The sequence below is a fragment of the Balaenoptera musculus genome, chromosome 1, assembly GCF_009873245.2.
Source record: "Balaenoptera musculus isolate JJ_BM4_2016_0621 chromosome 1, mBalMus1.pri.v3, whole genome shotgun sequence".
NCBI classification, from domain to species: domain Eukaryota; kingdom Metazoa; phylum Chordata; class Mammalia; order Artiodactyla; family Balaenopteridae; genus Balaenoptera; species Balaenoptera musculus.
The window spans coordinates 151754376-151770524 of NC_045785.1; the positions used below are offsets into that span (position 1 = coordinate 151754376).

The 16149-nt window shown below is 46.0% G+C and overlaps 1 protein-coding gene across 14 annotated transcripts in view; it reads left to right on the forward strand.

Annotated features, from left to right (window-relative positions):
- Positions 1-16149, forward strand: part of NFASC (neurofascin) — a 192088-nt gene that overhangs the window by 113778 nt on the left and 62161 nt on the right. For 8 of the 14 annotated variants that reach the window (XM_036823422.1, XM_036823466.1, XM_036823476.1 and 5 more), the window contains exons 4-7: positions 4258-4275; positions 4888-4993; positions 7303-7499; positions 7979-8101. In XM_036823422.1, the coding sequence (XP_036679317.1) occupies positions 4258-4275; positions 4888-4993; positions 7303-7499; positions 7979-8101 (444 nt within the window). The remainder of the gene's footprint in view (positions 1-4257; positions 4276-4887; positions 4994-7302; positions 7500-7978; positions 8102-16149) is intronic. The other 6 variants (XM_036823429.1, XM_036823440.1, XM_036823508.1 and 3 more) reach the window with 2 other exon arrangements.

Genomic DNA, 16149 nt, shown 5'->3' on the forward strand with positions numbered 1-16149 from the left:
CCGGTTATTCTCCTTGGAATAGCAGCTGCTGTGTGCTTAATAGAGAGCTAAGGGCTTTCCAGGCATCATCTCCCATGATTCTCACAGCGAATCCATGATGTAGGTATTATCCTTAGCTGACAGGTTAGAAATCTGAGGAGCAGAAAAACAAAGCTGTTTTCTTCTGCTCATAGTGGCAGGGCCAGTGTTTCTCTGAATGAAGAGGTGAGTCCTTCTGCAAAGCCACTCCCAGTGCCCTGGGAGCTACTGCCGGGAGCCTGCCTCATACATACTGTGCCTCCCTGGTTGCTGCAGGCACAGTGGCCGTGGCGACGTCTCCAGCCTGAGTCTACAAAAGCTGAATGCAAGACAGGAGTGAGGCAAGCCCTTCAGAGAATACCCAGTTGCCATGGGAAGAAGTCCTCTTCAGCCAGGATTTTCCCTCCCCCTGGGCCCAGGATAGACGCCCCCTAGATTATCTGAGCCTGTCCTTCCACCTCACCCTGGGCTGAGCCCCAGTGGGATGGGCTGGGGAAAGATCAGGCTTTCTCCCCTCCACCCCCAGCTTTATTGAGATACTATTGACATATATGTCAATTTAAGGTGTACAACTCGATGATTTGATGCACATATACAGTAGGAAATGGTCACCAGAATAGGGTTAGTTAACACATCCATCTCCTCACATAATTACCTTTTTGTGTGTGTGGTGATAACTTTGAAGATCTCTCATAACAACTTACAAGTATATAGTACAGTACAGTTCATTGTAGTTGCCATGCTGTACATGAGATCCCCAGAACTTATCCATCTTGTAGCTGAAAGTTTGTGCCCCTTGGCCAGCATCTCCCCACTTCCCCCACCCCCGGCCCCTGGCAACCACCATCCTACTCCCTATTTCTTTCAGTTTGACTTTTTTAGATTCTGCATATAAGTGAGAACACACAGTATTTGTCTTTCTCTGTCTGACTTATTTTCACTTAGCATAATGACCTCAGGGTCCATCCATGTTGTTGCAGAAGGCAGGAGAGGTATCTGCCCCCCCCCCACCGTGTTCATGCAGCATTGCTCACAATAGCCAACGGGAACCACCTCAGATCAGGCACTCGTAACTTTCTCTGTGTGGTGGCTGGAAGGGACTGAGGGGCTCAGGCCAGAGGCTCCCCTGCCCGGCGTGCCCTCCGCTCGCTTCCCCTTTGCGAGGGCATCGTCTGTGCCCTGAGGACCAGGGCGCTGCTTCTGCCCTGGGGAGATTGGGTGCAGCAGGCTTCCTGGAACAGACCCCCTGGGCCGAGGCACATTGAACACTCGGCCTCCCGCTCCCACTGCTCGGCCAGCCGAGTCACATGTACCCCAACTCTCACCACCCCAAGCAGAACAGCATGACCTTTGGAAAAAGCAAAGGGTTGCCCGGTCCACCGGAGTGATCTTGCCAGAAAAGTGAGTCTGCTGGCAGCTTGCCGCTCCGTCTCCCTCCCCACATCAAGGAACTCGGCATTTTTCTCCTAGGAACCCACAGAGGAGGGCCCTGGGGTAGGAGAAACACTTCCTCCTCACTGTCATCCCGGGTGGTGAGGCTGCAGGACACCTCAGCAAAGCACAAACACACACACACACACACACACACACACACACACATACTCCATCCTCCAAGGGATGACTGCTGGGGTGGTAGATATCAGAGCCAGGGAAAGAAAAGTGGCTCATGAATAAATAAACCTTGCAGACTGGGCAGGCATCTGCCTCACCCCCTGCAGAGACCATTGGAAGACTTCTCCTCCCCCTTGGAAGTCAAAAGAGCAAATTCATTCTCCACTTGACATCGTCATCCAGCAAGTTCCACAGAAGGAGAGAAGGGCAGGTGGTGTGACATGGGGGGAAGGGGCGTTCCCGGGACTAGATGGGCCGCCTTTGTCCCTAGGCAGGCTGTCCTCGCTGTCTTCTCCCTGTGGCGGCATGTCCTCTGGGTTGATTGTGTCCCTGTAATAAACCCCTTGGTAGCACCATGGTGGCTGCAGATGTCATTACCTCTTTAGGCAAGTAGTTTCTCAGGAGGCCCCCGGCCTGATTTCAGTGTGGGGCTGGGGACAGCATCCTGAGAGTCTCCCCTCCCCCAAGCTCTGTCCAAAGTGTCAAGGAGAACGGAGTGCCAAGACCCCACCAGACTAGCTCATCTCTCCGGCCAAGGATGGATTTGCAAAAAGAGCTCTCAACCAGCAGTGGGAGAGCTGATTCTCATTCCTATTGTGCACCAAACTTCCTATGTGACCTTAACTGAGTGACTTCCCTTCCAAGAACCTGAGATTCCCTGGGCAACGTCTAGGGCTGTTTCCATTGAACTGGCCTTTATATAAAAGAGGCTTGAAGCCCATGTGGGCAAAGCAGATCCTTTGTCAGCCTTTCCATCCAGGGTGAGGCTAGAGCCCTCAACTGGATAGGAGGACCCCAGAGACGTCAACTGTGTCTTGAGATGAAGAAACCAGGGGCCTGGGCTGGTTTTCAAAGGAGTGGGTCAGGTGTCAGCCCTGCTGCTCCTGACAATGGTCCCTTCTCCCCACCTCCCCCTCCCTGCCCAGCCCCACTGATTTTCCAGAATTACCTTTCTTGGGCCGTGGCAGGAAAATCATAGATGGGTGAAGATGCTGCAGTGGGGAGCTCCACAGAGCCTGTGTTCAGAAACCACAGATTTCTGCTGTTCCCCTGGACTTTTCTTTTCCTTTTTGTTTCCTGCCAAGGCTGCCCCAGGCACATGGTGAAGCAGATCAAATTTCTCTTCAGTGCCCAAACAGGCCACACAACCCTGGCCCAATGAAAGAATTGTTTTGAACCTCTCCATAAGCCTTACTCTCGACACTTTCACTTCCTGATAGCATGTGTAGCAGGGCCCTCATCCCTGCTACCCTCCATCTCCCCTCTCTGTCTGCCTTCTCTCTCCTGTGGCTCCTCTTGCATCTCTTAGCCCTGTCTTAACTCTGCCTTCTCCGGGCCGCCCCCTCTCTGAGCCCCTAAACTCCTCTTGCATATCTCACTGCAGTCAAGTCAGAAAGCTTTGAGGTCACCATGGCTCAGCCTTCCCCCAGGAAGCGCTCACTCGGAAAAGGTCAGCTCACAACACCGGCAGTGTCTGACATCCCCACCAGCATGAAATAAGAATGGCATACAGTAATATAATCATGTAATACATATATTGTATAATCGTAAGGGAAAAAGTTAAAAAGTTATAGCAACACATGTTGTCTTTTCTGCAGACAAATTTTAACCAAGCCCTTCTCCCCCCAGAGAGTATACCCTCTAAAACCTCTGAGACCTTGCTATTCAAAGTGTGGTCCCCAGACCACCAGCACCGGCATCACCTGGCTGCTTGTCAAAAATGCAGAAGCTCAGACCCCGCCCGGACCTACTGAGTCAGAACTTGCATTTTAACCAGACCCCCCTGCAAGGTGATTCTCATGCTTCTCAAAGTGTGAGAAGCCCAAACCCCAAACGTGCACACACCCGTACATGAGCACGTGCACATCTCAGGTGAGCGCCGGGGAAAATTTGTGCCTCTTGCCTCTTTACCCTCTTTGTAAAAAGCACAGAAAGGAGTGGTGGGCTCTTCATCCCCAGAGTTTTTCAGAAGCAGAGTTTCCATAGAACAGTGTACTTCTGCCATGAGCAGACGACGATAATTCATCCGTCCCTCGAGTTTTCCAAAGGATGGCAAAGGAGGAGACCATGAGGAGAGAAGGTGCTTTCAGGTGTGAAAGAGAAGAAGGTGTAGAGGGAGGAGTGAGGCCTGTGGACCTGGCTGGGCCCTCGGGCTTCACCCTGTAGCGGTGGTTCAGATCCACTCCTTCCCTGGCGCCCCCCAGCCTCACCCTTGGCTAAGGAGCCTGCTTTTCTCGGGGGCATCTGGAGATGACAGGCTGCATCTTCGGACCCCAGCCTCTTTTGAGCAGCATTACCACTCTTGATGGGAGACATCCCTGGAGACGTCATCATTTGGTCAGAAGGTGGTCATTCTGCTCCACTGCGCAGTCTGGTCTCCTGGGGGAGGCATCACCTTCTCCGTGAAGCACTTGCTGGGTCTGTCCCCAGCCCTGCTTGGCTATTCACGGAGTTCCGCAGCTGGGAGGAGACAGCCCGCACACTGCCGTCCCCAGACCTGCCTCGCCCTCTCCCTGTATGCTGGGGTGTGAGGCCACCTGGGCGATCAGTCGTGTCTGACCACAGATAACCGATAACCGTTGTCTTCTTTTCTCCCCCTCACAATGCTAACCCATCGGGAACTAACAGCAAGCATTCAGAATGAGCGTAAGTCCCCTGGACGCCTGTCTGCACTTGTGCCTCTGGGAGTTAGGAGGGCAGCAAGGAGGGGCGGGAAAAGGCCAGGGAGGAGATCCCTGGAGAACTTTGGAGTTCGGGGCTGGGAGTGAGAGGAGCTGGCTCTTCAGCTGCAGACAAGTCCCTGGGAGGGCTTCTGGGGACTGAAGCGTCTTTCAGCTCCAGCCTCACCACAGTTTGGCCAACTGTTGATCCTCCAGGGCTCAGAACCATCGTGGCCGCTAGGTTCTGGAAATCGAGCAGCTTTTGGCTCCTTTATTCATTCAACAAACATTTGTCAAGAACTGTTGTACGCTAGGCATTGTACTAAGCACTGGAGTACAAGAATGAGTAAAACAAAAGCCTGGCCTTCAGTTTCTCACAAAGATATTATGAGATCTTAAAGGGATTCTTCTTATGCTTGGTCCTTGACACACACCCCCTTTCCTGCAGCCCCGTTTAAGGAGCTGGGTCTCTAGAATGGGGCACTGTTCACCCCCCGCTTGCCTGCTTGTCTGTGTGGCTCCTGAAGCTCTTAATTTCAGCCGCTCCCCAAGGGCAGGTCCCTGCAGCCCTGACTGCCCACTGTGTGTGCTGTTGCAGTGTCCCAGCCCCCAACCATCACCAAGCAGTCAGTGAAGGACCACATCGTGGATCCCCGTGATAACATCTTGATTGAGTGTGAAGCCAAAGGGAACCCTGCCCCCAGGTGAGTGTACTGGCAGGTAAATCCAAGCTGGGTGGAGGGAAAGGGGCCTGCAAAGAGGGCATTTAAACCGTCCCCTTCCCCTGGGGTCTGATGATAGTTGAAGCAGCTGAGAAATTAAATGTATCCATTCAAAAAGTGTCCATTAGGCACCCACAAGGTAGAAGGTACAATTTGGATAGCCAGGAAATTTAGCTGATGAGGACACTGGGGGCCAGAAAACTTAACTGGCTTAAGTTCACACCAAAAAGCCAGGACTAGGTATTAAGTTTTCTGACTTTGAGTAAAACATTCTTCCCACTGCCTGTGTTCCCAGCATCCACCCCATGCTTAGGTTATAGGAAGTTCCTCTTCAAGCTAACTTGAGTCTTTCATTCTGAGCTCGTCTCTGCTTATTTGTGTGCACATCAGGATCACATGAGATGTCAGCAGACACGAGTTGCAAGCCTGCTGTGCCAGGCTCTGTGTTAGATGTTCCTCACACTGTCTGTTCAACCACCTCACTGCCCTTTGGGGAAGGACTCATGTCCTCGTGAAGAGGAAATAAAATGGAGGCACAGAGGTGTGAAGTACCTAATCCCAGGCCTCTGACTGCCCAGGCCCGGTTCGTTTCTACCAAGTGATAAGCATTGGTGATAAGGATGCACTACGCGTCCACCATCTTCAAAACAGCATCCACAGGCTGGAGCTTTCAGGAGCCTCATGCTGGATTCACACCCAGACGTGACAGGCCCCCATGTAGAGTGTGTCTGTCAGCAGGAGAAACGAGGCGAGGGGAGCCTGCCTCAGGTGTGTGGCGTCCTGCTTCTGCCTCCCTCCCCGGATGTGCCTGAGATGGTCTGGCCCAGAGCTGTGAGCCCAGGAGCAAGAAGAGCCTCTCTTGCCCATGACGGGAGAAGCAGAAGTCACCCTGAAAAGTCAGGCAGGGCACTGGTGACCTTGCTTCTGAGGTTTGGCCTTTCTTCCACGGTCCTTCGCAGGGACATTGAGACACTGAGCAGCCACTATTGCTCCTGCTTCTTTTACTTATGTCCTGGGCAGCTGCAGACACATGTCCCCCCAGGAGAAGCAGAGGGATGTTCTAGTCTCTCCACCCCGGGGCTCAGTTTTATTAAGGCTGCCTTTTCTTTCAAAATTGCTCCTCCCGAAATGTACAGCCACCGTTTTATAATCTACATCCACTGAGCAGCGGCATAGATAACCTGGGCCATTTCGATTATCAAATAAAGACCCAGGAGGAGCAGGGCTGGCTCCCTGATGTGTTCGGGCGGGTGGAATAGGAATTTGGGTTTGCATTCCTAGTCGGAGGTTGGGAATGTTTGGGGGTGGAAGTAGCAGCTGACTCTGGATTTTTTTTTTTTTTTAACATCTTTATTGGAGTATAATTGCTTTACAGTGGTGTGTTAGTTTCTGCTTTATAACAAAGTGAATCAGTTATACATATACATATGTTCCCATATCTCTTCCCTCTTGGATCTCCCTCCCTCCCACCCTCCCTATCCCACCCCTCTAGGTGGTCACAAAGCACAGAGCTGATCTCCCTGTGCTATGCGGCTGCTTCCCACTAGCTTTCTATTTTACATTTGGTAGTGTATATATGTCCATGCCACTCTCTCACTTTGTCACATCTTACCCTTCCCCCTCCCCATATCCTCGAGTCCATTCTCTAGTAGGTCTGTGTCTTTATTCCCATCTTGCCACTAGGTTCTTCATGACCTTTTTTTTTTCCCCTTAGATTCCATATGTATGTGTTAGCATACTGTATTTGTTTTTCTCTTTCTGACTGACTTCACTCTGTATGACAGACTCTAACTCCATCCACCTCACTACAAATGACTCCATTTCGTTTCTTTCTATGGCTGAGTAATATTCCATTGTATATATGGAAGCAACCTAAATGTCCATCATCGGATGAATGGATAAAGAAGATGTGGCACATATATACAATGGATTTTAAAAAATCACAATTGCTGCCTACTCCTCTAAAGAGCACAATCCCCCAGGGGCTACTTGGTATCTATCACTTAGAGCCATGACTCCCAGCCTGGGTTGGGTAAAACTACTAATGTCAGGGACCTGCCCCAGAGGTTCACCTGGGTGGGACCCGGGTCCTGGAATTTTATCAGGCGTCCTAGCAGGTCCTGCTACTCAGCCAGGGCTGGGGCCCCTTGGTCTGGAGGAGCAGTTATGGGCCTGAGTCAGAGTCTAGGGCCCCGAGATTCTGACCTGGAGCTCGGAGCCTGGAGCCCACCCTGCTACTCTTCGTTGTCCCTGACCGCCCCCCTCCACCCCACCCCCTTCATTGTCCACAGCTTCCACTGGACTCGCAACAGTAGGTTCTTCAACATCGCCAAGGACCCCCGGGTGTCGATGAGGAGGAGGTCTGGCACCCTGGTGATCGACTTCCGCAGCGGCGGGCGGCCAGAGGAGTATGAGGGGGAATACCAGTGCTTTGCCCGCAACAAGTTTGGCACAGCCCTGTCCAATAGGATCCGCCTGCAGGTGTCCAGTGAGTGCATGGGGCAGGCCCAGGATGCCCTGCTTCTGGGTCAGTGGAGGGCAGGGCATGGAGGCTCATTCCAGACGGGTTGTCCCACCCTTGTCCTGCAGGTACCTCGGTGCCCCGCGTGTCCTGCTTGCTTTTCCGCCTCTGAGCAGGGGTTCACCTCCCCCAGCTCAAAAAGATTCCTTGGAAAAGAAGTTTCCAAACCGGTCGTGAACAACTTCACTGGCCACTCCGGGCTCAGGGCGGGGAAGGAGAAGAGGCTTTAAAGATGTACATCCATTCAGTCAGATGAAATAGGCCTCTCCCGCCTCTCAAGGGCTGCGCCTCGCTTGGACTCATAGGCCCCGTCCCTCTCTCATGCCTCCCTTGTTCTCCCATTTCCTCTTCTCTTTGCCCTCCTTGCGTGCCAGCCTCTAACCCTGCTCCTTGCCCCAGCCCAGCCATCACCCTCATCGCAGCCTCCTTTGTCTGTTTCTCCCTAGAATCTCCTCTGTGGCCCAAGGAAAACCTAGACCCTGTCGTCGTTCAAGAAGGTGCTCCCTTGACGCTCCAGTGCAACCCCCCACCCGGACTTCCGTCCCCAGTCATCTTCTGGATGAGCAGCTGTAAGTCTTGGGGGTGTTTTATTTCTCTTTTAATCTTAGGGAGTGTTAAATGGAGAGGGGTCTTCCCAAGGCTAGACGACCTTGACTTGTGAGAAGCAGATATAAGGTGGCCATGTGGCAGAGAACACTGGCTTTGCAGAGAGAGGTTGCTAGGGCTCACTTTTTAGCCTGGCTGCTATTAGCTGTGTGATCTTGAGCAAGCTGCTTAACATCTCTGGGCCTCAGTTTCCTCCTCTGCAAAAAATAGGGCTGGTAATCGTACCTACCTAATAGAATTATTGTAAGGATAAATGAGTTAATACATCCAAAGTGCTTAGAACAGGGCCAGACACACGATAAGTGCTCAGTAATATTTGTGAGGATGAAGAAGAGGAAGAGCAAAAGGAATGGGACGGAGGGGAAACTGGTTTTCAGTCGGCCAATTGAAGGCAGGTTGAAACCAAGCCTCCTCTTTCAATCTTTGGTCCATCTGGATTTACTCCGCTTCACTCTTCTTGTAGGACAGAAGCGGGACTCAGGAATGAAACTTTTGATAAAGGAGTGATGGGGAGACAGGATGTTTGGAGTCGGGGACAGAGTACCTCATTCAGAGCTTGTCCTGGCTCAGTTTTGGACAGAGACTCACTTAACTGCTCTGGACCGATGTTTATTCCTGTGTTTTCAGTCAAATAAAGGGAGGGGGCATTATGAAGATGGATAGAAGACTGCTATCTACCTGAGCATCACCCTGGCTTCCTTCCTCCCTCCCTTCCTGAATACCTCCCATCCCCTCCTTCCCCTCCTCCTTCCCTATCTATCCATCCTTTCATCAATCTATAGATACTCCTCCCTATCACCCATCATTCTCTCCATCCCTGAATTCTTTTTTTTTTTTTTAATATTTATTTTATTTATTTATTTATTTGGCTGCGCCGGGTCTTAGTTGCGGCACGTGGGATCTTCTTTGCCACGTGCGGGATCTTCCTTGCGGCATGCGAACTCTTTTTTTTTTTTTTTTTTTTTTTTTTTAACATTTATATTAACATATTTCCATACATATTTCCATACAAATACAAATATAAGATTTTTAGAAATTTCATGTAATGTCTGAAACATTTATATTAACATATTTCCATACAAATAACCCAATGAAAGTTTAGTATTAGTTGTTTTGTTTGTTTTTTTATACTGCAGGTTCTTATTAGGCATCAGTTTCATACACATCAGTGTATACATGTCAATCCCAATTGCCCAATCCAGCACACCACCATCCCCACCTCACCGCAGTTTTCCCCCCTTGGTGTCCATATGACCATTCTCTACATTTGTGTCTCAACTTCTGCCCTGCAAACTGGCTCATCTGTACCATTTTTCTAGGTTCCGCATACATGCATTAATATACGATATTTGTTTTTCTCTTTCTGACTTACTTCACTCTGTATGACAGTCTCTAGATCCATCCATGTCTCAACAAATGACTCAATTTCGTTCCTTTTTATGGCTGAGTAATATTCCATTGTATATATGTACCACATCTTCTTTATCCATTCGTCTGTTGATGGGCATTTAGGTTGCTTCCATGACCTGGCTATTGTAAATAGTGCTGCAATGAACATTCGGGTGCATGTGTCTTTTTGAATTACGGTTTTCTCTGGGTATATGCCCAGTAGTGGGATTGCTGGGTCATATGGTAATTCTATTTTTAGTTTTTTAAGGAACCTCCATACTGTTCTCCATAGTGGCTGTATCAATTTACATTCCCACCAACAGTGCAAGAGGGTTCCCTTTTCTCCACACCCTCTCCAGCATTTGTTGTTTGTAGATTTTCTGATGATGCCCATTCTAACAGGAGTGAGGTGATACCTCATTGTAGTTTTGATTTGCATTTCTCTAATAATTAGTGATGTTGAGCATCTTTTCATGTGCTTCGTGGCCATCTGTATGTCTTCTTTGGAGAAATGTCTATTTAGGTCTTCTGCCCATTTTTGGATTGGGGTGTTTGTTTCTTTGATATTGAGCTGAAAGAGCTGTTTATATATTTTGGAGATTAATCCTTTGTCCGTTGATTCATTTGCAAATATTTTCTCCCATTCTGAGGGTTGTCTTTTCGTCTTGTTTATGGTTTCCTTTGCTGTGCAAAAGCTTTGAAGTTTCATTAGGTCCCATTTGTTTATTTTTGTTTTTATTTCCATTACTCTAGGAGGTGGATCAAAAAAGATCTTGCTGTGATTTATGTCAAAGAGTGTTCTTCCTATGTTTTCCTCTAAGAGTTTTATAGTGTCCAGTCTTATATTTAGGTCTCTAATCCATTTTGAGTTTATTTTTGTGTATGGTGTTAGGGAGTATTCTAATTTCATTCTTTTACATGTAGCTGTCCAGTTTTCCCAGCACCACTTATTGAAGAGACTGTCTTTTCTCCATTGTATATCTTTGCCTCCTTTGTCATAGATTAGTTGACCATAGGTGCGTGGGTTAATCTCTGGGCTTTCTATCTTGTTCCATTGATCTATGTTTCTGTTTTTGTGCCAGTACCATACTGTCTTGATTACTGTAGCTTTGTAGTATAGTCTGAAGTCTGGGAGTCTGATTCCTCCAGCTCCATTTTTTTCCCTCAAGACTGCTTTGGCTATTCGGGGTCTTTTGTGTCTCCATACAAATTTTAAGATGATTTGTTCTAGCTCCGTAAAAAATGCCATTGGTAATTTGATAGGGATTGCATTGAATCTGTAGATTGCTTTGGGTAGTATACTCATTTTCACAATGTTGATTCTTCCAATCCAAGAACATGGTATATCTCTCCATCTGTTGGTATCATCTTTAATTTCTTTCATCAGTGTCTTATAGTTTTCTGCATACAGGTCTTTCGTCTCCCTAGGTAGGTTTATTCCTAGGTATTTTATTCTTTTTGTTGCAATGGTAAATGGGAGTGTTTCCATAATTTCTCTTTCAGATTTTTCATCATTAGTGTATAGGAATGCAAGAGATTTCTGTGCATTAATTTTGTATCCTGCAACTTTACCATATTCATTAATCAGCTCTAGCAGTTTTCTGGTGGCAGTTTTAGGATTCTCTATGTATAGTGTCATGTCATCCGCAAACAGTGACAGTTTTACTTCTTCTTTTCCAATTTGTATTCCTTTTATTTCTTTTTCTTCTCTGATTGCCGTGGCTAGGACTTCCAGAACTATGTTGAATAATAGTGGTGACAGTGGACATCCTTGTCTCGTTCCTGATCTTAGAGGAAATGCTTTCAGTTTTTCACCATTGAGAATGATGTTTGCTGTGGGTTTGTCATATATGGCCTTTATTATGTTGAGGTAGGTTCCCTCTATGCCCACTTTCTGGAGAGTTTTTATCAGAAATGGGTGTTGAATTTTTGTCAAAAGCTTTTTCTGCATCTATTGAGATGATCATATGGTTTTTCTTCTTCAATTTGTTAATATGGTGTATCACATTGATTGATTTGCGTATATTGAAGAATCCTTGCATCCCTGGGATAAATCCCACTTGATCGTGGTGTATGATCCTTTTAATGTGTTGCTGGATTCTGTTTGCTAGTATTTTGTTGAGGATTTTTGCATCTATATTCATCAGTGATATTGGTCTGTAATTTTCTTTTTATGTAGTGTCTTTGTCTGGTTTTGGTATCAGGGTGATGGTGGCCTCATAGAATGAGTTTGGGAGTGTTCCTTCCTCTGCAATTTTTTGGAAGAGTTTGAGAAGGATGGGTGTTAGCTCTTCTCTAAATGTTTGATAGAATTCACCTGTGAAGCCATCTGGTCCTGGACTTTTGTTTGTTGGAAGATTTTTAATCACAGTTTCAATTTCATTACTTGTGATTGGTCTGTTCATATTTTCTGTTTCTTCCTGATTCAGTCTGGGAAGGTTATACCTTTCTAAGAATTTGTCCATTTCTTCCAGGTTGTCCATTTTATTGGCATAAAGTTTCTTGTAGTAGTCTCTTAGGATGCTTTGTATTTCTGCGGTGTCTGTTGTAACTTCTCCTTTTTCATTTCTGATTTTATTGATTTGAGTCCTCTCCCTCTTTTTCTTGATGAGTCTGGCTAATGGCTTATCAATTTTGTTTATCTTCTCAAAGAACCAACTTTTAGTTTTATTGATCTTTGCTATTGTTTTCTTTGTTTCTATTTCATTTATTTCTGCTCTGATCTTTATGATTTCTTTCCTTCTGCTAACTTTGGGTTTTGTTTGTTCTTCTTTCTCTAGTTTCTTTAGGTGTAAGGTTAGATTGTTTACTTGAGATTTTTCTTGTTTCTTTAGGTAGGCTTGTATAGCTATAAACTTCCCTCTTAGAACCGCTTTTGCTGCATCCCATAGGTTTTGGGTCGTCGTGTTTTCATTGTCATTTGTCTCTAGGTATTTTTTGATTTCCTCTTTGATTTCTTCAGTGATCTCTTGGTTATTTAGTAACGTATTGTTTAGCCTCCATGTGTTTGTCCTTTTTACGTTTTTTTCCCTGTAATTCATTTCTAATCTCATAGCGTTGTGGTCAGAAAAGATGCTTGATATGATTTCAATTTTCTTAAATTTACTGAGGCTTGATTTGTGACCCAAGATGTGATCTATCCTGGAGAATGTTCCGTGCGCACTTGAGAAGAACGTGTAATCTGCTGTTTTTGGATGGAATGTCCTATATATATCAATTAAATCTATCTGGTCTATTGTGTCATTTAAAGCTTCTGTTTCCTTATTTATTTTCATTTTGGATGATCTGTCCATTGGTGTAAGTGAGGTGTTAAAGTCCCCCACTATTATTGTGTTACTGTCGATTTCCTCTTTTAGAGCTGTTAGCAGTTGCCTTATGTATTGAGGTGCTCCTATGTTGGGTGCATATATATTTATAATTGTTATATCTTCTTCTTGGATTGATCCCTGGATCATTATGTAGTGTCCTTCCTTGTCTCTTGTAACATTCTTTATTTTAAAGTCTATTTTATCTGATATGAGTATAGCTACTCCAGCTTTCTTTTGATTTCCATTTGCATGGAATATCTTTTTCCATCCCCTCACTTTCAGTCTGTATGTGTCCCTAGGTCTAAAGTGGGTCTCTTGTAGACAGCATATATATGGGTCTTGTTTTTGTATCCATTCAGCCAGTCTATGTCTTTTGGTTGGGGCATTTAATCCATTCACGTTTAAGGTAATTATCGATATGTATGTTCCTATGACCATTTTCTTAATTGTTTTGGGTTTGTTTTTGTAGGTCCTTTTCTTCTCTTGTGTTTCCCACTTAGAGAAGTTCCTTTAGCATTTGTTGTAGAGCTGGTTTGGTGGTGCTGAATTCTCTTAGCTTTTGCTTGTCTGCAAAGCTTTTGATTTCTCCATCAAATCTAAATGAGATCCTTGCCGGGTAGAGTAATCTTGGTTGTAGGTTCTTCCCTTTCATCACTTTAAGTATATCATGCCACTCCCTTCTGGCTTGCAGAGTTTCTGCTGAGAAATCAGCTGTTAACCTTATGGGAGTTCCCTTGTATGTTATTTGTCGTTTTTCCCTTGCTGCTTTCAATAATTTTTCTTTGTCTTTAATTTTTGCCACTTTGATTACTATGTGTCTCGGCGTGTTTCTCCTTGGGTTTATTCTGTATGGGACTCTCTGCGCTTCCTGGACTTGGGTGGCTATTTCCTTTCCCATGTTAGGGAAGTTTTCGACTATAATCTCTTCAAATATTTTCTCTGGTCCTTTCTCTCTCTCTTCTCCTTCTGGGACCCCTATAATGCGAATGTTGTTGCGTTTAATGTTGTCCCAGAGGTCTCTTAGGCTGTCTTCATTTCTTTTCATTCTTTTTTCTTTAGTCTGTTCTGCAGCAGTGAATTCCACCATTTTGTCTTCCAGGTCACTTATCCGTTCTTCTGCCTCAGTTATTCTGCTATTGATTCCTTCTAGTGTAGTTTTCATTTCAGTTATTGTATTGGTGATCTCTGTTTGTTTGTTCTTTAATTCTTCTAGGTCTTTGTTAATCATTTCTTGCATCTTCTCAATCTTTGCCTCCATTCTTATTCCGAGGTCCTGGATCATCTTCACTATCATTATTCTGAATTCTTTTTCTGGAAGGTTGCCTATCTCCACTTCATTTAGTTGTTTTTCTGGGGTTTTTTCTTGTTCCTTCATCTGGTACATAGCCCTCTGCCTTTTCATCTTCTCTATCTTTCTGTAACCGGCATGCGAACTCTTAGTTGCGGCATGTGGGCTCTAGTTTCCTGACGAGGGATCGAACCTGGGTCCCCTGCACTGGGAGTGTGGAGCCCTAGCCACTGGACCACCAGGGAAGTCCCCATCTCTGAATTCTTATTAGCTTGCTTCCGAAAGAGGCTGCTTTCAGTTGTTTTGCGAGGTGAGGATGGCTTTGTGCTCAATCATTGTCCCTGCCTTGCCTCATCACCGTGTGTATATGTGGGCCACAGGCTGGAGGGGTGGTTTGTTAGCTAACAGTTCAGACTTCAGACTCTCCTCTCATCCCCCGCATCACACCAAGTTGTGTCCATGCTACCTCCTGAGCAAATCTCATGGCCCTCCTCTTTCCATCCTCTCTAGCATCTACCCAGCACAGGCCGCCGTCGGCTTTTCCCTGGGTTAGAGTAACCATCTGTACCTGGCCTCCCCTGTCTTTCTAAAAATGTAAAACTGATTCATTCATGCTCAGAGTCCTTCACTGCCTCCTCATCACTTCCCATAAAGTCCAGACTCCTTTCCCTGGCACACAGCTCCTGATGTGGTCCCCTCTGACTCTCCAGCCCTTCCCCTACCCCCTGCCTCTCCCCACCCCCACTCCCCTGCTCAGGCTGTGGATTCTTTCCTTTAGCACACGCTGTTCCTGCTGCTTAGAAACCGCTTAGGTCCTTTCTCTTCTGCCTGGTAAATGTCATGCAGCCTTCAAGCGTCAGCTCAAACCCCAGAACGGACTGGGTGCTCCTTCTCTCAGCTCCCCCTTCTTATCTGGGGCTTCCCACTCACCACACTGCATTGCATTTATCTGCTGTCTCTTCTACTAGACCGAAGGTGCTTTGAGGGTAGGAACTGTCTTACTTATTTATCTCTCTTTCAACAGTGCCTAGCACAGTGCCTGACACATAGTAAGCCTACAGTAAATCTTTGATAAATGAATTGAAAAACTCACCAGACCATCACTGGAAAGTTGGCATCATTAACGTTTAAGAAATGCTTTAAGAAATGGTGACTTGATAGATAAACAACAAGGTCCTACTGTGTAGCACAGGGAACTATATTCAATACCTTATAATAACCTATAATGGAAAAAGAATCTGACAAAGTATTTTATATATATATAAATAAACTGAATTACTTTGCTGTATACCTGAAAGTAGCACAACATTGTAAAATAAATAAATAAATAAAATAGAACCACTTTTCAAGAGAAAAAAAAAGAAATGGTGACTCGAGAAACAATCATCAGGGATAAGAAGGAGATACCTATGGGTAGTCAGCCTTATTAAGTATATTTTTATAAACCTAACAGCCTAGAAATCTGATCATTTGAGTTTACAGATGCAGTGCTTGAAAAAAATGTAGATTATGTTGTCCGCATTCTCAGCCACTCCTGTGATGTCATTAATTCTAAAAAGCACACATTTTCATATTTTAACATCTCTAAAATTGGAAGGTGTCCTAAAATTGTTGGTACGCATCATTGATTGGTATACATCTTACAATTATAATTGGTGGTGCTTTTCTCTTTCTTGGGGATGAGTAGACGTTTAAAAAATAGGTGAACTTGACTCCCAGTTTGGGGAGCAGCTGAAGGATTGTGTTTCCTCCCTCTGGCCTCGGAGCCAGTCAGATCTTCTGTGGCATGAATAGGAGATAGAAAAGCATGGTCACGGAGCATGAGCTTGGTGGGCAGGCAGGTCTGAATCGAAATCCTACTCCCCTCTCGCTGCTTTTGCGACCCAGATCATGTTAAATCCTCTGCTTTCTTATCCTTAAAATGGGAATAAGCCCTGCCTCAGAGTTGAAAGGATTAAATCAAATAATGTCAAGCTCCCGGCCCCCACCTGGCCCTCTGTAGGTGCTCAATTGCCAGAACTATGAT